Source organism: Pithys albifrons, chromosome 4, assembly GCF_047495875.1.
Source record: "Pithys albifrons albifrons isolate INPA30051 chromosome 4, PitAlb_v1, whole genome shotgun sequence".
In the NCBI taxonomy this organism is placed as follows: domain Eukaryota; kingdom Metazoa; phylum Chordata; class Aves; order Passeriformes; family Thamnophilidae; genus Pithys; species Pithys albifrons.
The window spans coordinates 18,728,615-18,749,711 of NC_092461.1; the positions used below are offsets into that span (position 1 = coordinate 18,728,615).

At 37.7% G+C, this 21,097-nt stretch overlaps 1 protein-coding gene across 4 annotated transcripts in view; it reads left to right on the plus strand.

Annotated features, from left to right (window-relative positions):
* Nucleotides 1–21,097, plus strand: part of TMEM245 (transmembrane protein 245) — an 83,786-nt gene that overhangs the window by 43,411 nt on the left and 19,278 nt on the right. For all 4 annotated transcript variants that reach the window (XR_011697684.1, XM_071553591.1, XM_071553593.1 and 1 more), the window contains 2 exons: nt 6,262–6,384; nt 10,256–10,401. Coding sequence is in view for 3 of the 4 variants with exons in the window: in XM_071553591.1 (XP_071409692.1) it covers nt 6,262–6,384; nt 10,256–10,401 (269 nt within the window). In the remaining variant the exon portion in view is untranslated. The remainder of the gene's footprint in view (nt 1–6,261; nt 6,385–10,255; nt 10,402–21,097) is intronic.

Consider the following 21,097-nt stretch of genomic DNA (forward strand, 5'->3'; position numbering starts at 1 on the left):
ACATACTTGCTTTACTTCTAAAATCTGATTTCAAAGTTCACAAAAAAAAAGTGCCAACAATTGACTTACTTTCCTGTTTATTTCCATGAACTGATTACTCATCAGCTGTAGGGAAACACCTGTCTTTTTTCTCCATACACTCATGTCCTTAATGACAGACTGTAAACAAGTCAGCATAGTATATAGCTCTAAATCCTCATTTCACATCCTTACTGGCAGTATTTTCTTTGCTGGCTTGCCCATCTGCAGTGCATTGCTTAAATATTTCAAGTTAAAATTGTTGAAAGTCTGATTTCTGTGCTTGTTCAGGGTCTTTAAAACTTGGAGATGATGAAAATAAGAATAGTTTTGACTGAAGTCTAGTGTTTCTAAGCAAGTTTCTTACCTACCTTAAGATACAATGGAACTTTACTGCATTCAGGATTTATGTTTTTACCAGAGCATGAAAATCTTTCTCTTGCTATTTTGAAGAGGAATAATGGGTTATTAGAATGTCATATTGAATTGGGAAGGGCCAATATTTTAAATAATGTAAGTGCTTTTGAGAGGAGTTGTTTTGAGGGATTTGGGGCAGGGTTGGGGTAGATTTTTTGTGTTTGGTTTGGGTTTTTTCTTTGCTTATTTGTTTGCTTCTTTGTCATATATTGTGGGACTTGGGTGGCATTTAGACCAGGTTGGATGGGACTTTGAGCAGCCTGGTCTAGTGGAAGGTGTTCCTGTCTCTGCCCATGGCAGGGGGATTGGAACTGAATGATCTTTAAGGTCCTTTGCAACACAAACTGTTCTATCATTCCGTATTCTTTTTTTTTTCCCTTTTGCTTCAGTGTGTTGTCTTTGGGGGGAGTGAAGTGTGGTTAATGGTGGTGTTTAAACAGGCTAGCTATAATTGAAACTGTAAGGTGTTTCTGCATTTGGACACTTGAAATCAATGCTAACCTGGAATTCTTAAGAATATAGCAAGACACAGTACAGTCCCAAAACTGCCTTGACAGTTTTTTAACATACAGATAATTTAAAGACAGTGTAAAGACGTGTAAAAAGGTGAATATGCCTCTATGGTGAGATTTCCTCTACCTCTGGAAAAGAAAAAATGAGTGTGATTATACTACTTGCATGTAATAAATACTTTTGCATGGATTGAGTTTACCAAAAAATAACTGTCTTGCTAGCCCCTTGGCTTTCTGAAGTATTTTGGATAGTACAGATGACAGTATTCCCTGAAAATACAGCTATTTGACAGTGTCATACTACAACGGCAAGCAGAGAAGCTCTTTTCCATTGATGGAAATCGTGGAAGTGTTCTTCCTCTGTAATAAGAGGAGGAGCATTTGCTGTAAGGAAAAAGTTAAAAGAAAACAGATGCAAGTGTTTCATTTTATGCTTTTCCTGTAGTGGAAGAAACTTTCCTTTTAGAGTTGAAAGCATGTAATTAAACTGATGCAGCTGTGCTGGGGAATTACTGGTGCTCATTTAATTTTTCATAACAAGTATCAGGTAAAGTTCAGAAGACTTCTGTACCCCCTCAAAATGTTGTGTTTGTTATAGCACTTATGCTTAGCTGTAGTTTGATGTAGACAGACCTTAATTATTTTAAATTAATTCACTATATAAACATGTAAATTGCCTTAATTCTTCATTTAATATGAAGATAAGCTATTTCATGTCATCAGTTTTGCTTTTTTTTTCCCCTAAAAGCTTTGGTGTTAGCAGCACTTGCTGCCCTTTTCCAGTATTATTAGAAGCAGTAGTGTTAAAAACCGGAATATTCAGGTATGTGTTTCTGGAGTGGGGTTTATTTAATCTTATTCCTTCTTTGGTGAGAGAGCAAGAGTTGATCCTCACTTATGCCTTGTATTTTGCTCCACTCTAAGGTACTTTATCAGATGAATGAAATATGCAGGATGTAGCTGGACTGTTAAGATTTAATTTCTGAAAATTAAAAAGGCCTCATTCTTTCCCCAGTCACCTTCTTTTCCTTTCATACCCTTTCCCTCCATTTCCTGAATGCTTGTAGCATTGAAAAAGTAAATCTCTGCTTGCTAAATCTGTGAATGATGACTTAGAATTCCCTTGATGGTTTATGAGACATTACTAATGTCTCCTTAAATAAAGAATATTCATCATTCCACCAGCAGGTGGTATCTCATTCAGAGATTTCCCAGGCAGGAAGACAGGGATGATGTGCACAGCGGGGCTTCAGCTGGGTTGGGTTTCTCTTTCCATGCCTTTAGCATGACTGATCTGTGTGTTCTAAATCAAGTCAGATTCTCAAATATTTCACTGAATTACTACATATCCTAATATTTCCTCTGGCCCTGATAATTTCTTCAATTATTGTCCTAAGTGTATAGCTAAGTCAGTCCATTTTTCAATACTGTATCAACTAGCAAGCCTTTCTTTTTCCCTATAGTAAGATGACCATTTAGATAATTGGTCTTTTCTTCCTCACAGTGAGTGTTGTTTTTTTTCAGGGTAGGTAAAATTCAGCCTCATACGTATTCTTAGAGGAGTTGATTTCTTTATATTTGGAAAGTCAAAGAAATTATGCTGAAGGATAGTCCTTTTTCTGTCGCTGTTTCACGTCTGTTTTATGTTAAAGTCAAGCAAAGATGTTTTTCAAAAATCAGCTGTTGAGCCCTGAAGGGTTAACCCAGAACTTTATTGGGTAAACTTTTAATTAGAAATCAACTTTTGATTGGGGCGGGAAGCTTTTGGTCTTTTGCATACTGTGTTTTTCTTCACAATGTCAATTGCTTTCTTTTACCTTAAAGGTTTATGGACTTGTTCTCTTGCTGTCATTTTTGAGTTGTCAAGAAGATACATCTTTCTGAACATAAAAAAAAAAGTTAAAAGTATACATAAGGGCAAATTTTCTTCTAATACCTCTTTGTGTCATTTTATTCCTTTTATACATCTGTTAGGGATCTCTAAAATGAAGTTAGGTACATGGTTTTACTTGAAGTATGTTGACTTGAATTTCTCAGCAAATTGCTTTTTTGGTCAAATGCCTTTTAAACCTCACTTTCAGATGTTGACCAGTTTAAAAGTGGCCAGTAGGACACTTTAGTTGTCTAAGAACAGTAAGTGCAATTTTGATTTCTTGCCTGCTACAGATTGGAAAGGCACAGTAATGGATGCTGATGGTGACACAGCGTGGTACGATGCATAACGAAGCTCTGAATTCAGTGCAATTTCATAGTTCTTTACACACTGATCCCTTAAGGTTGCAAACAGTGTTTTGGGGGAAAAGGTGAGGAAAAAGGTGTATTTTTCAGTTATTTAGTAATGGTAATATTAAAGTGTCTTTATTACATAAATATTTACACTTAGTTGTGTTTTGGAGAACTTGTTTCAACTGACAAGGTGTTAAAAATTGTTTATGTGTAGTAAATGAGCTCATCAACTCAGCTGCAGTATGCTCTGGGAATCAAACAGCATAATGAACTCAGGTACATGTATTGGATTTTGTGTGTTACTGAAGTATTTGAGCACGTTGTGATACTGTATTCAGTAATTAATGCCTGCTATGTCTGTCTTCTCATCCTAGCTATGAGAAGCATGTATCTTAAAATTTTAATGATACATATGCTTAAAAAAGAATTACTCTAAAGATGGAGACAAGTCCTAAAAGAAGCACTTGCTTTCATAAGACATACCAAAGCTGTATGAAGGCACTGTCTCTGCTTACTCCAAAGCATGTGCTTGTGATAACTAATTCAACAGTTCCAATCCAATGACTCTACCAAACAAGAATTTTCATCTAGGAGAACCATTCCCGATGGTGATCGAACCAGCTGATAGCTGCATTCAAACTACCTGCTGTTGTATACTCTCAGTTATTAGCTTGTAAGGCTAAAGCTTCTAGGGCAAGTGTTAAACAATGCAACTTATATTGGAGGAACATCCTATTTTGAAGGAAACTTTCCCAGTTGGCAGGTGTGTTCTCTTTTCTAGCAGAAGGAACAAGCACCTCTCCTTGTGAACCCTCACCTGTATCCGCTCAGCTTATGTCTTGCAAGTGTTAATAGTTGCTGTGATTAGTATTTGGAAGACTGGTAAATCAGGCTAGTTTTACTCTTTAAAACAAAACTTTACAAGAGCAGTTGTCATTAACAACTGACTTCATGGTATTTGTTTGCTTTACAGTCTTCTAATTGTTACTATTATGTATTCAAAGTGATGAATCCATGGCAATCCTCATATTCCACATGAACTGTGAGGACAGAATACCATCATGGGGATGCTGTGTTAGTTGGTACCAGTAGAAGCTGTCCTTAAGGTCTGAGTCACAGAAGTCAAAATGAGCTGGCTCAAAACCTCTTAGATACAGAAAGCTGGAACTGCAGTGGACATAATCTTACCTCCAAATAAGAAGCTTGTCCTTTCATAAGGTGATTTTGTTCCAGACAACTCCCACCCCTTGACTTCTGCCCTGGTCTATATGCTGTATTACTTTTCCAGGTCATGGCAGGTGCCTTGTCCTGTTGTTTGCCTATTTGAGGTTTTTCCCCCCTTTCTTAGTTTCTACCTCATTTTCTTAGACCAAAAGCAGTCTTCCTAGCTCTTAAAGTTGTGTATCTTCAATGTCACGTTCAACTAACTGCTTGTGTTTCAGAGGGCTTTGTTTTCAACCAGCGTCTGTATTTTCAAGGCCTTTGCTGGTGCTCTTCTGTGATTAAACTCCACATCCCAAGAGAAGACCTGTGACACCAAGCTCCTCTTCACACACCAGCTTCTAGAAATAGGCTTAAACATCTGGGTCTGGAGCCTTGCACAGCTGGCATACAACTTATTAAGGCCTGCTATTAGCAATAACTACTATTTGTACTGAATACCAACTTGAAGACCTCTGCTTTAGCTACAATCTGTTCCCTCAAAAATCACTGTCCTCTGTGTTTGCAGTCCTCGTAGTATAGTGTACATTTAATAATGTTACCTGGTCTGCATGAACTTACACTGCTGCTGCACCCCCAGCATGAATTCTTTAGCCAGAGAAGAAGGAAAGAGACAGGTACCAGTGGGAAAACATTTTTCAGCAGAATGTCTTCTTCACTTCTAGAGAGAGTAATAAAATCTGTACAAAAGATGAGTTTCAACATTTGTAATTCCCATTAAATAGTAATAAGCATGAACTAAGTAGATCTTTCTGTGTTGTAATTTCCTGTCACTTCCCCCAGCACTTACTCCCTCCCAAGTTCATGCTTAATAAATTATCTTTGATATGTTTCACTGAGTTCTAAAGGAGAGGTGATCATGTGACTCACAGTCCTTTGTCTGCTCTACAGATCTGGGTACTGGGGTTTTTAATTTGGCTTTATGGATTTTGGGGTTTTTTTTTTGGTTTAACTCAGTCCAATTGCTATTTGTTAAACAAGAGTAACTGTTGCTAGTTCTGAAGTCTTCCCTTACAGCTTTGACCCTGAAGAATGGCTTTTGTGTCAGAGCTTTTAGTTTTTTCAGTTACAGTAGTTAGTCTGAAAGAAGCTGTGGCTTTTTGTTTGCAACCTTACTTCTTGTATATGTTTCGATCACTTTGGTTAATACAGTCTTACTCCTTCTGCATGAAATATTTGTTATGAATCTACTGTGCACTGGATTTAAGATGCCTCCATGTACATTCTTTTTTTCTGCAAAGCTAGTCTTTACTATCTGTTACAAGAGATCAGTTCCCCAAGCCAGTACAAAATTTAGTAGGTTGTCTAATACTGTTTGATTTATTTTCCGTAGTTACTTGACTGATGCATCCCTACTCAAAATCATAACTTGTGCATTTGGCTGCACTTATTATAAAAATTACTTCATTACCATGAAACTTTCTAAAAACAAATTCATTGAAGAAATACTTTTATTATTTGATTTCAAGCTTCAGATTTATTTCTACCTTGTGATGTTGCTCCTTGCAGTTTTGCTTTTGAAATAATGAATTTTTTCTCACCAGATAAGATCTGTTTGATAGCAATGTTAATCACAATTACCAGATGTCACTGCATCTAGATGTTTTGCAATTTTACATAATGAAATGATTTTTAATATTGGGAGAAAAATTCTGAAACCCTGTAACCAACTGCCTAGAAACTTGTCTTTGGTAGACTTTTTCATTTGGTACTGCCTTCTGTAATGTAGCAGTGAGGGAAGATGATTATTTAAAAAAATATGTCATATTTGTATTACTTGGAGGTAAATCACTTTGTAAGAAATTCCCTATCCTTGCTAATACTGTCCAGTGCCTGACTTTGTCTTTGCTTCTCCCTCCTTTTCCAGATCCTGGAGTCTCTGTGGATAGTCATGAGTCGCAATGTGAGCCTCTTGTTTACTACAGTTACAACATTAGTGACAATCCTCTTCCACAGTGGGACAGCTCTTCTCAATTTTGTGCTTTCTGTGGTAAGTAGTATGTCATTGGTTTATGTGGTCCATTTTACTGAGGGAATATAAATGCACATGTAACAATAAAAAATCAAACTTAAGGCATTGAAAACTACTCTAAATTTATCTAATACCAAAATTCTTTAAGATTTTGCAAATTCTGTATCTCTTTGGAGGCATTCTAGACAGAGGGAAAGATTTGTGTAACTCCACATTAGGGAGTTGGTATCTTCCTATCATTTTTTAATGGAAAACTCTTGTTTCAGCCCTTGCAGATACTAAGCTGTAACTTGGGATAAACTATGTCCTCATAAGCATACCCCTGTATATGCCCTTGCTTTCAGAAGATGAAAAGAATTATTACAGGAAAATCAGCAAATTGTTCTCTAGGTGCCTTTTTGTTAAGTAAAGAAAAGATTACATGAGAATATTTAATTTCTTCCTTAGTCCACAGTTTCACCTCTGATGACACATTGCAAACAATGTCTGACACATAAGCATACTTGGAAATTACAATTTTCGATACTAATTGCACATCACATGATTTCCAGGCACTCCTCAGACACAAACTCCACTTTAGATGCCTAATGATAGTATAATTTCATTGTATGCTGTTGCTGTGATGCATGATCGTGGCTGTTTGTCTGTCAGCAAGGTCCTGCCTCTTGCTGGGTCACTGTTCAGTGTGCTGGTTTAGCAGAGATAGTTGGGATCTTGCTGTGTTGGAATTCTTTTAAAGAGTAAATGCTTTAACTGTACTCTTATTTTTTCATTTTGCCAGATTCTTAGTTGCTGCAGAAAAGATTTTACGACTTTGAAGTGGCACAAACCAACTTAAATTTTCCAGCAAGATTATGCCCAAAATGGTTACCTTTTCAATTGACTAAATTTTAGTCCAGTTTTAGTCATCTTGAATGAAAATTAAAATTACTAATTTTATTTCAATAAATGGTTTAAAAATTGCACTCTAAAACATAGAAAGAACCTCCATTTTGAAAAATATGTCTTCCATCAAAACATTTCATAAGAATGTCAGTCTGTGTAGCATATCCAGCCATGATCCAGTAAGGCTGTATTCAGATCCTCAAGAGATGTTTGAAAACCGATAGTTGGTTACAAGTGTGTACCACTTCTATTTCCCTTTTGAATACAAGTACCAATCTGCACACAGCTGCAAAAGGATGTATATATATGTCTTTGTGTAGGTGTGTACATATATATATATATGTATCTATATGTGTGTGTATATATATAAATGTGCATTTATAAATATAAATATATATATATAAATGTATATATATCTATATATGTATCACACATGCATGTGTACTCACACATGCACATGCAGACATACTGCTCATGCTCTGTTACAAGAATCAGAAGAGATATTTGGCTGATGGGCATCTACAGTCCTGGAGGAAATATGCAGATTTTTGATGTTGTAAAACACACAACAAAACAAACACACAAAAGAAAAACCAGTCAACCAACAAAAACCCCAAAAAGCTTTTCATCAGAAAAGTGAGTATAAAAGGCAGATAGAAAAAATATTTAGTGAGTCAGTGGATCTGAGGCATAAGCAATTAGATTGTGTTTCTTGGTATCTGTGGGAATGCTAAATTATCATTTTGTTTACCCGCAGCTTTCTCCTTGAATTCAGTCTATCCTGACTCAAATTAGAGTGTTTAATGTTTTTTGCTACAGAACAAATTCTACAGCAAGAAATAGTAACTCACCAGTTGTTTAACTGGAAAGTTCCTACTGTTTTATCTTTGGTAAATTCCTCCACATAGCCATCAGCAGGATCTTGAATTGTTGCTTAGGAAACAATTTAGGTGTCTCAGATATCCTGTAAAAGAGGTCTGAAACCTTTCATACTCCTGTTTATATAAGATAGTACATGGTTTTTTGCTGCTGAATATACTATTGAGGCTATTCTGCTTGTTTGAACAACCAGTTACAGGTTTGTGGTTTTTTTGCATTTCTGTACTTATGCTAAAGCAAAGGTGCTAATTTCTCAAAATGCAACTATTCTGAAATTCAGTTGATTTTCTGTGTTGCTGTGGTTACATCAATCTTCTCTACCAGAACTTTGGTTTCTAATTTTTCCTAGCATGTAGTTCAGTTTAACACCATTTGATTCCATTGCTGTTCATTCCCAGCCATCCTTTTAGCTTTTGCAGTTCAGGTGGGTATGTGTATGTTGTGTCGTTACTCCTTAAGAAAGCAAGTTTCTTCTGTAAACACTGGGAAAGAACAGTCAGAATAAGCAGATATTGTACTTAGAGTGATATGCTGCTTTCACTGTTGAAAACTGCACTTACAAGAAGGATCTGTAGGCAGAGCTCAGTGGAAGGAAGACACACCACCATCTGGGTGCCTGCTTCTGTGTAGAGTTTTCTTGTGAAATCAGGAAATATTACAGTAGCTTAGGAGAAACGGCAGAGCCCATCAAGGAGAAAACAACCATGATTTCAGATTACAGAGGATGATAAAATCCAAGGCAAGTTTTAAGCTTTACTTATTTGAAAGTGTAAAATGCCATAGCTGATACTGCTGCTGGCACTAGACTATTTCTCATTAAAGCACAGCCTAATTTTTTTTTTAAATCTCAAAATGAGTGTTAACAGTGTGCTGTTGAAATGTGCTAATGTATGATTTGTCTTACTAGATAGATTGGTTTATCACCCAAATCAGAAGTTACACACCTGGGAAGATGGAATACAGCCTAAACCAATATATGACATTTTCTAGAAGAGTCATAGTAGGTGAATAGTTAAATGTGACTTTCAAGTTAAAGGCTGGAAGTATAGGGTAGGGGGAAGTAGTAGTAACATTTCACTGAGTATAAAGGAACTAGGAACAGAGGCAGATACATGGCATTCTTGAGATTGGTAATGAAATATTGCATGTTGTGCTGTCTGCGTTTTGTTTTCTGAGCATCTTCAGCGAGAATGAAGGAAAAGGGCATGAGGTGTCTGCAGACTGGATAAAATACTTGAAAGTAATAGACTTACAGAGGTCAGGCCATTTGGTTCATGAAAAGATTAAGATGTGGTTTATTGTAGCATAGAAGTAGGTTGGAAATAAGGAAAGTGAAAGAATCCTTCCTAATCTAAAGAAAAAAATATCTGAGTCTTGTAGATAACACAAATATAAGCTATGGTTTGCATTTGGAGCATACAGAGAGGATTTTTCTTGGTTTAGGCATTCTGTTTCAAGACTGGTGCAGTTCTGTGATTTATGCTTAGCCCAAAAAGTTACTGAGGAAAATAAAAGAAACAGTTGACTGCAACATACATAAAACTAATGCCATCTGATTGCAATATTTTCTCTTTAAAATGAAACAATGGCACTGCCATCACTTCTGCTGAGACTCATCATCAAATTCACAGAAGGAGTATTTATTTAGGTTTGTCAGCTTAACATAAAATATGTTTGTGAGGTTTTGTGTAATTCATATCTGATTCCCAGCTGCGTAATGTCTCTTGAGACAGCTCAAATTTGTGACAGTTCTGGTTGTTTGTTTTGATAATAGTTTTTACTCTTCAGTAATTTTTTATCTATTAAACATGCTAAAAACGAACCCCACAACTAGAATGTTGAATGGCATTCTAGATCAATATTCTAGTTGTTTGATCTCAGTGTGACTTTGAGAAGAGGCTGAACAGGGACAGAAGTTTTATGATGTTTAGCTAGAAGTATTAGGTTGTTTATGAAGCAGTGGAGAAAACTATTCCTTTAGATCGGTGTGTTTCTAAATCCAGACTTGTAGAAGAGTATCTTGTTCCTTTCCATTACATTTCAATATCTGAAGCATTACTGCAATTACTGTAATTGTGAAAAGTATTTATTGCCTTTTAATTTTAAACTGCAATTTCTTTTGCAGGTCATTTTTCTGACCACACTGTTTTACCTACTGAGCTCCAGTGATGAGTACTACAAACCAGTAAAATGGGTGATAAGCCTGACACCTTTATCTCAGCCAGGTCCCTCCTCAAATATAGTTGGCCAATCTGTGGAGGAAGCAATAAGGTATATTGCTGATTTCTTGAACTTTCTTGAAAATTCTTTTTTTAATTTGATGTTCAACTGCAAATAATAATTGCAATAGCTTGTGTTTCAGAGATGAGTTGCAAATCTCAAAGATTTTCAAGAATCTAACTGATGATTTTCCCACCGTGATTAGAGCAATTTGATTGGACTTGCCTTAAAAATTTGTCAGAGGTCTATGCTGTCATGAATACTAGTGTTTTATAAAACTGATACACTCATGAGATCCCCAACTCATCAGGAAGCAGTGTGTTTGCAGTTGTATTGGCAGTAACAGCTACAGCAGCTCAGGAGGAGCAGATTCACACAGCAAACAGTTGACACAGCGAACAGGTGAATTGGGGAACCTGACATCTGTACTGTACACGTTCCAGAATTACTTCCTTTGGACTATTTTTAGTCCAGTCTCGGAGACTACGTACCCATTTGCACCTGGAATGTACTAGATACGCTGCTGTAATGTATTTTCAAGATCATTTTCATCTGAAAAAATCTAGTTCTTGATCTCCATAAACCAAATTACATCAAAGGGAACAACACTTAAAACCATACTGTGCTGCACCTCCAGAGTACATCCACAGTGTTTCATTCTTAGTTGCCGTTGTTATGTTTCACCTTTAAACTACTACAATAATTGAAGGAGGATTTTTTGTCATTTCAAATATGGTTCACTGAGATTTCACAATAAAGCAATTTTGGCGTGGTACAATAATGTTCATTTATCACAGATGAATGAAACCATCAGCTTTCTCCTGTTAGCAGCTTGGAATGCTAATGTGTTGGTAATGTAATAAAATAGATTTTAACTAGGGAGTTTAACTCACAGCTTACTTTTTTAAAAAAGTTGATGGTTTGGGGAAAGTAAGTAGACTCTATGCTAAATTTTTGTACAGCCATTGCCTCTTACACCACTACTTTGTGTTATCCTGTGCATACATACAAAACATGAATAGACTTTGAACTGGTGATGTATTATATCTACTTTCCAAACTCTTTGCCAAATGTTGGCTGTTTTAACAATGGGAAGGTTATATTATGGTGTGTAAGATCTTGAACAACAGTGCTAACTGCTGTAGCCTTTAAAGTGAAGGGACAATTCAAGTAGAAGGGAACAAATTTAGAATTCTGCCAAAAAGTTAATAGCCTTTCTCTTGAGTGACTGCTATTGAGTTTTCATTGATCACATGGTTAGCATCTCAGCTCTATCTTTTCTGAAGAATGTGAGCAGATTTAGGAACTGAAACTTGTTTCACTAATTGTTCTCTTTAGCCTGTGGTAGAGGGGAACAGTGTCAAAAAATAGGAGATATGATTTATCTGGACATGGATACTCTGCAAGGAGTGTTGTATTAAATGCAGTTACAAGTTTATAAGTATGTGACACAGGTAACTCAAGATATTTCTGAGTTTAGAATGGAAGAAAGCAAGAAACTGTTAGAGAAGCTACAAAAATGAGTAAGAAATAGCCTGCATGCATTGGTAACTGCAAATATGGTGACAAAAAGCCAGTGTGTGGAGAATGTGGAATGAGAAGCCGCTTGTCATATGCAAAGGAATTCAGTCTGTGTGTTCACTAAGGTAGTCTGAATCAGTCATTCATATTTGTTTGGAGTAGCCTGTACTTGGTGTCTTACTTGAATTCTTTGGAATGATACTTCCGAGATTTTCAGAAATCCCTCTCTCTTGCTCAGTTGTACCTCAGGATTTATCATAATGCTTCTAGGTTAGCTTGTATTCCACTCAAACCATACTGTGATTTTCAGCATGTAAATATGGAGAGTATGCTAACAATTTTGCATGAGTTTATCCTTGCCCAATTTGCCATATGCAAAACATTTGCCACTGCAAACCATTTCTTTTGTCACAAAGTAGCAGCTGTCCTTTCTTTTTGAACATGAATTATTGCTACAGGCGTAGGAACCTAAAATGGCTTGTTCACCTCCTCTATAAAATGCAAAATGGATATTAATATTTGATGATAGGTTGGGAAGATGAGACTCTTTTTGCATTATGAATTATCAAATAATTAAACTTCTGTAGTTGCTTTCATCATTAGACATGACAGCATTATACAGTATGAATTTATGCTCAAAATTTGCGTGCTTTCAAGCTGGCCAAAAGCAGAGAAAGATTAATTTAATAAATCTTACAAGTCACCTGCGATGTTCCAGCTTCCACCACTCTCCAGCAGGACATCTAGGTAGTCCTTGTCTGAAGTGCAGGCATCCTCCTGGCAAGAGATGCAGTTAATCTTTCTGTTGCTTATAGACCAAATGACATAAAAACAATCATCTTCCATGTTGCCAGTCACTGCTGTTGCTCTTTTATTTAAAATGTGTTTGTGAAAAACACTAGGGAACTTGGATATAATCAAAGAAATCTGTTCCTTTTGTGTGCTTTGCCATTTATTTCAGAGGAAAAGAGCAAGGGGGAAAGAAGAGGAGGGCAATCAGCAAGTGGTTTCTGTAGCTCAAGAAATCCCTTAACTTGAAGATGTGACCCCACAAGCACTTAATCAAACCAAGACCTTTTCTCATTGCAGTTTCTCTCATCAGAGCTGTGTCATGTTTTTTATTTTATGGACTATAAGTAGCTATAAATTTTGTTAATATTTTTCTAACTCCCTTGATCATGAGTTTACAAAGACAATGTCAGGTCTCTGTTAATGCAAGTAGATTTATATGCTGTATGGGGGCAAAAGCAGCTTTCCAGCCTACATTGAGCCAAGTGTTGAATCTGTTTCTGTCACAATATCTCAGATTATAAATTTACACTTGAGTAGAGGGAGAAAATAGTTGCAGCTGTGGTGACACTACAGAAGTTTTGAAGAAGCTGAATGGAATCCAAAAGTTACCTGCTGCAAACCCTGGCATGAAATGCCCTCCTGGCCTTTGGTAGGAAATTCATTCATCTGGGACAGTGGGAGACTAAATGCCAGCAGTATGTATCAGGTGGGGGGATCAAGCAGGGATTTGACAAGAGCATTGTGCCATGCCTGAGCCAAAAGCTTGTTTGGCAGGCCTGGTGGTACAAGGGCAGAACAGTGGAAGACAGAAGATGGCTTGGAGGCACGAGCTAGCACAGCTTCACCAAAGGCAAGGTGTTGTGGGAACAACATTAGCCTTGCCTGAAGGAGATGACTGTCCTAGTGGACCAAGGGGAAAACAGTGACTGCCATTTACTCTGCCTTCAGCAAGGCTCGTGGCAGCCTCCCACAGTAACCAGAGCATGGGCAGGAGAAGAGCACTGCTGTATGAGGGGAGGAGCACTGCCGTGTACGCTGCAGGGCAAATTCCAGCTGTGGGAATGCTGCTGGTGGTGGTGTGACTCAGGGCAGTGGTGGGGCTGATGTTGGTGATGGTCTGGAATAAGGGCTTGAGTGGTGGTGGGACAGGTCACCTTCTACAAGGTTGTGGGTGTCCCTGTTTGGGGAAGGCAGGACAGCTGGTGGGGGTGTCCCTTGCCACCTGGTGGCAGCAGCGTGATGGAAGGCAGACCCTTTCCTCCTCAAGCCCTCAGACCTCAGTGCTGAAAAGATGGCACCTCTTCAGGGTGGTGGAGGGTGAGAAAGAAGGGCCCACACAAACCCTGACAGTCAGCCAAAGAACTGATTTCTAGGACTCTCTGGGGACAAGGTGGCAAAGGGCAACCCAAGGGATGTCCTGCTGCTAGTTTGCTCTTTTCACATGTTGTGCATGTGATTGTAAGCTGGGCATTTGCCTTTGCCCTAAATACGTCCCTCTGATCGAGTTTTCCCAGTTCTCACAGGTAAGTCCTGCTAAGCAGACCTCCAGAAAGGGACTGACAGTGTTTGGACTATAGAAGGAATGCAGTTTTGCAAACTGGTCATGAATCTGTTTTCCTAATTTTGAGTAACTTTCATCATGAAAATGCTCCTATCATTTTAGAGTAAACACTTGTGGATACTTTCATGTCATATACTGCCTTTACTCCTCCTCATTGATTGCATCTTATGGAAGAGGCAGCATTTAACCTACAGGGGAGAAGAAAGGCCAGTAGTTGTGGGATGACTCCATAAAGCACAGTAAAAAACCTGAGAGGAAGATCACTACCTGTGTGACCACAGGGATTTTTGACTGATGTATAAAGCACTGATTCTGTTTCAAATCAACCAACTAATTCAAAATTCCGTGCTGGAATTTCATGTGCCATTGCCTGTAAAATGAAGTGGGAAATAAAAGTTTAGGAAAATTACAGTAATCTTGAATACTACTAATGCCTCAGTAGGAAAAGAGCTTCTCTAGGAGTTTTGATCTTTGGTGCCCAGTTGGTTTATCTCTCTCTCTTTTTCTTTGGTTTGAAATCTCGGGTCTTTCTCACTCCGATTTTAACTTCCTTAATTCTTCATTTGCCCTTTGCCTTTCACACCCACAGCCCCCACCCCAGCCTCCCCCCAGGTCTATCTTCTTTGTTTGTTTGTGGTTTTTGCTTTTTTATTTGTTTAACTTTATTTTCTTCCTCTTTTCCATGTTATGTAAGTGATTATCAGCACAAAACTGTGATGAATTGCAAAGGTAATATTGCATCTTCATCACATGCAAGAGTCTCCCTTCACTGGCAGTGGTGGTTAGTTGCCTGTGAATATAGTAAATACAGTTTACTTTCACTGTGACTGCTAAAATCAGCCATAGGAACCGGTGAGGAAAGGGGAACTGAGTGGAGTCTGTGGCAGAAGAGCTATGCCAGCATAGGTTGAGCTGCAGGAATTCTTTTGGCAGCACTCTGTCAGGTTTAGGAGGATGACTTGCTTTAGAAATGTGAGAATCATTTGGACCAGTTTACTGAATTTAAATAATTTTAGTTCTCAGTAGTAGTTAGTGAAATTTTTCATTGTAGTTATAACTAATAATGTAGTATTTTGAAGGTTGAGGAAAATCATAATCTGCCCATAACAGTGTGAGATTTGCTTTGTTCAGAAAGGTTCTGTAAAATCAGGGTGGTTCATGAGTCACCTCACTGAATAAGTAGGAAAATTATGTCCTTTTCCTCTGACATAGGGAGGGAGTGCTCATCTGGATTTTTTTTTTGTCCTGAATGGATGAAGCAATAATTCTCCAATTCACAGGTTTCCAAAGTAGTAGCATGCACACCTTTGCCTGAACCATTTTCCTTTCCCTAAGCAGCATGTCGTTCTCTTCCTGAATGCACCATACCCTTCTTCCCTGAAGCTCCCATTCTGCTTGCTCTGGTGGAGATATTGCACATTACTAAGTTGCATGTTCTCACGGCCTCGGTGCAATTTAGTGTGTGCGATACTTTCACATGAGTGCATGCACACGGGTATGGCTGTGGCTTAAAGTTACTGCAGCTTTCAATTTTGGTGGGGCCTAATTATATTGTTGAAATGGTCTTAAACCCAGATCAGTATTCTGAGTGATGCCTTGAAACATGTGTTAGTGGAAGTTTGTTCTGTAGTGTCGGGAAGATGAGTACTGTTTGTTTTCAGTTTGAGAAGGGTTATCATTATTTGCTTCATTCTCTTCGTGTGCCATATACACCTCAAATTTGATCAGACTTTTCATTGGTTATAGAAAAGTTACTTAAAATATTACATGTTTCTAAAGAGGAAAGAGTTATCTTTAGCTGAAATTGGCCAGAAAATCAAAAGAAAGATTTGATATAAAAAAACCTCTATGTCTTCATGGCTGATATGGGTTCTTAATAAATTTTCAGCTTTTATTTATTAACATCTATAGAAATCTGAAGTGAGCTAGCATGCAAACAAACAAACAAAAAAAATCTCAGCTGCTTAAACATCTAATTGGTTTGCTGTGGCATCCTGGCAGTAATGATGGAGAAAATGAGGCAGTGATACAATTCCCACAGAAAACAATAATCTTCCAGCATGTTCAGCTAATGCTTGGAAAAAGCCAAATGTGTGATCTTGTTTATTTTACTGCAAGATTAATAATGTCTTTCAGATTAATTTTTCAAAGACAAAAATTAACTGATTCAGCTTTGACTGAATTTTTGCATGCAGTGTATGTTCCTTGGTAGCAGGAGAATCTCTTGTGGAAATCTCTTTTGTCACAGGAATGCCTTTAACAGCACCTGACTGAAATTTCTCAAGCTTTACTTACGGTGTCTGTTACGAGATGGGAACAGAATTGAAAATGATTCTGTCTTAATCATCAAGCCAATGGCATCCTGGCCTCTATCAAAACTAGCATGGCCAGCAGGACCAGGGCAGTGATCCTCCTCCTGTACTCAGCATTCACTGGTGAGGCCACACCTTGAGTTCTGTGTCCAGTTCTGGACCCGTTGGTTCAGGAAAGGCACTGAGGTGCTGGAGCTGTCCAGAGGAGGGCAATGGAGCTGGTGAAAGGTCTAGGGTGTAAGTCACATGAGGAGAGGCTAAGGGAGCTGGGGCTGTTTAGCCTGGAGAAGAGGAAACTTGAGTGACCGTGTTGCTTTCTACAACTACCTGACAGGAGGTTGTAACCAGGTGGGGATCAGCCTCTTCTCCCAGGTAACAAGTGACAGGACAAGAGGAAATGGCTTCAAGCTCCACTGGGGAGGTTCAGGTTGGACATCAGGAAGAATTTCTTCATGGACAGGGTGATCAGGCATTGGAGTGGGGTGCCCAGGGAGGTGGTGGAGTCGCCCATCCCTGGAGGTGTTCAAGAAATGATTGGTTGTCATGGTGGCGATTGGTCAGTGGTTGGACTCCAAGATCTTTTCCAGCCTATGTGATTCAGTGATTCTGTAATGAAATAATTGCCTGGTCTAAAACTGGGAGTAACAGATACTTATGTTTTGTTTCTAGTTACGTGGAAGAAAGGAAAGTTTCAGTTGAGTTATTGAAAAAAAGGTGGTCTATAAAATGTGGTCTGTAAATCTAGAAGAGATGCCACATTGTTTTAGTACATTTGCAGAACCAAACTGACAGTAACTGTAACCTGTTTATCCTAGCGGGATAGATAGTAATATTTTTAAGTTGATTGTTGTAGTAGCAATAAACACATGACTTGTTCATACTACATTTTTAGTCTTTAATATCTCTTATATACAAAAAACCTTCAGAATTTTTCTTTACTTGTGTTTGCTTTTTCTCTTATATTGAAAATGCTCCTTCTTATTAAACGTAGTTGTCTGTGTATTGCTTTATGTACATGCGATTTTAAACAGTTATTCAAAGAACAGTTCAAAGAAAAACTGATCTTCAAAGACAATTTCAGAAAATTATTTGTTTATGCTTAATCTTTACTCTAAAATTTACCTGAAACTATGTTCATTATTATACACACATAATTTGAGTGAAACATGTTACAAAGGCTGTAAATTCAATCTGAATTTTACAGTTTACTACAACTAATTCACAAGATTATCCAAGTGCATGATCTGATGCTGAACCAGACAATTCGATTCTCCCTGCCATGCAGATTGGTACCCTGTCTTTTCAAACACATTGAGGGGTTACTGAGGACTTGAAGGCAGTGCTGATATTCTGCCATTTGTGTCTTTCATTTTCCAGACGGTGCATTCTGTATGTTCTAACAGCAGTTTCTTAGTGCATATTTGTAGTTTGTAATTGTGATTGTCCAGGTGTTTTTAAAACTGAAGTTGTCTGTAAACATGTAGAGAATATGGGTTTGTGTGTGAGCACATGCATTGAAATGCAAAAGCAGATTTCTGTGCAATTGCCAAGAATAATGTAACTACATTGCATCTTAGATACTAGTCCTTTAATTAAGTATTGCATTTATGCTTTTGTATATATATGTCTATACACACTGTTTTCTACAGCACCAACTTTTTGAAAGCTATTTGTACATCAGAACCTACAGTCTCTAATTGAATGAGAATTTAGTTCGTAGTGACATAGACTGTACCAGTTAAAAGAGCAACACTTAACTTGTGTCTGGAATTCAGCTCAGCCAGTTAGTTTTTCTCTACTTCTTAGGCAGGCCTAGTAACTAATAGGAAGAGATAGAAAGACAAGGGTTACTGAAAGACTTATTAAATAAATGGGTAAGAGATTTTTCTATAAGGCATTTCTAAGAATAAAAGTATGCTATGATGATTATTTTTAGTATGACATGTTGCAGGATTCTCTGCTTGGATTTCTAATAATTCCCTGTGTGGGTATTTAAGATTGCATATATATTACTGTAACCTTAGTTAGATTTCTGCTATTGAAAATACAGATTTATTGTAATGTAAGAAGAGAGCAAGAAGTCTTATGTAAAACTTTAGGATTTCCTGATATTTCAAAGATTTACCCATCACAGCTTTAGTTTTTTGCTTTTTTGTTGAGTTATAAGGTCAACCATTATTTATTCTCTCCACCAACATAAGCAATGAAAACACTCCCTTCTTTATGCATGTGGTTCATAATTTTATAATAGTAATAATCTGAACAGTTTGGGTATTTCTTAATATAAGACTGCAATGGATCTTGAGCTGTATTGACTCCAGCTAGCTGTGCTCTCATTTATGAACTTTTCAAGCTAAAATGGGTTCTAAAAGAATTACATCTTCACAAATTGTGTGGAGAATGATAAATGTTCAGTGCATGCTAACAGCTAAGAAAGGCTTGAGTAAGGCTAAAGGGAAGACAGACTGCATAGCTGAACAGCAAAATAACAAAGGACATGGAAACAAGAAGCTATCCTTTAAGAAGCTGAAGTTTTCACTAAATAAACAAAAGGATCATAAACTTCAGTAGATAGAAATGGGCCTAAAGTGTTAGGGTGGTGGTGGTGGTGCTGAAATTGATTGTTTTGTTCAAAGCTCCACAAAATGCTATTAAACCAGAGTACAATTTTTCATATGCAGCAGGAGCAACAACAAGCAGTCATGGGGGGCTGAGGGCTGACAGAGAGTACTCAACAACAAGGCAGCTGCAGGCTGTTGCAGAGGGGAGGTAAATTGATGATGTTTTGTTTGTTGCTGTGAAGGTAAGTGGAGGGACTCAAATTGTAAAACCCTTCTTTATGGGTGAGCTAGAAAGAATCTTTCAGAAATTACAGTAAGTTTAGAAGACCTTGTAGAAAAAGCAGATAAAATGAGAAATAGCAAATTGGTGAGAGTGGATGATGCAAACTCACTAACGAAAACTCAAGGGGAAGAATTAAAAAACAAATGTTCCAGGGAACGCAGGAAGTACAGGCATGTAAGCTGGTATTGGTACTGTGCAGCTTAGTAGGAACTAAAGTTAGGGACATACTAGCACCTGGGGAATATGATTTAGTTGGAAAGAATCAGTGGAGTTTTTACAGAGAGAAGTTCTGCCTTACTCTTCATGTTTTTTGAAGTGTGGGCAAGCAAGACAATTAGTAAGTTAATCTGTCTCCTTTATTGTACTGAAATTTCATAAAGGCTTTTTACAGCATCTCTTTCCAGAGGCTTTCAGGGACTAGGGATATTGGCTTTAAACAGAAAGAGGGTAGGTTTAGATTAGATATTAGAAAGAAATTCCTTACTGTGATTGTGGTGAGATACTGGAACAGGTTGCCCAGAGAAGTTTTGGATGTGGCAGGGTTGTAGATAAACTCAGAAGACAGAAGTGTCTGGGCAATAAAATAACTGATAAAATGTGCTGTAGATGAAAGTGATGTATGAGGGTGAAAACTAGTCCTAACTTCACACATAAAGGAATTACCACTGTGCTGACTGTTACCTGTTGGGAGCTGTACTTTCTGGTACACTGGCTAGTTCAGTGCTTGGTAATACTTAATAACATCTGACAGGCATATCAAATGTGAAAGTTTGTTAGAGCAGACCTAGACAACAGAAACACAGACTACTACTCTCATTGTAGGAATCTATGGTTTGCCTGTACCCTGAGTTACTGTGTGCCATTCTGGTTCCTGCATCTCACAAAGCTAGGAGAGCGGTAAGACAGATTGGGGGAATGGAAGTACGGGTCAGTTTCTGTATGAGGAATGACTGAGCTTGTTAGGACTCTTCAGCCTGAAAAAAGGACGTTACATAAATCGAGGTTTGCAGAATTGGAACCAGTGGGAAGAGAAGGACTAGGTTGGACTGTTTGTGGTCTCATTTTATCTAAAATCTTAGGGTCATCAAAAAGCAAGCAGGCAGTTTCAAAAGAAGTGTAGGTTTGTGCAGCAGGCAGTAGATGTAGGTAAGGTCTTGCCAAAGAATGTCAGAGTTGCAGCAACTTGCAGGATTGAACGTAAGGACTAAGAAGAGAGATTAGTCGAAGATTACTAAATAGAGAGCCTGCATCAGGTTCCACCCTGAGGTGAAAATAAAAGGTGGAAGAATTTCAGTGGGGATTGTTAGATTATTTTCTCCTATTTCTTTGTTCCCTTAGCATGTGCTGCTGGACTGTACTGAAGATGGGATGCTAGTAGACAGACCTTCAGTCTGAACAAGTTTAGCTTTTTATATGTTATGTTCCAAGATCCATTTTAAGAATAGTTAGATATTTAATTTAATAAGCATCATGGTCTACTCATGATAAAAATCTGGAAAGATTAGAAATAGTTGATTTAGAAATAACTAGTCTTCCCAAGTATGGTTCTCGGAAGACTAATTTTAAGTTTGCAAGGTATATGTGATTTAAACAGGCCAAAATAGTAATTAAAAAGTTATAACAAATAGAAAAGTATTTCAGAGAAATAATCAGATGTAGAATTTCTTAAAAGTTACACTACATGTTAATTGTTCTTTTTCATGGAATGTAGATGTTT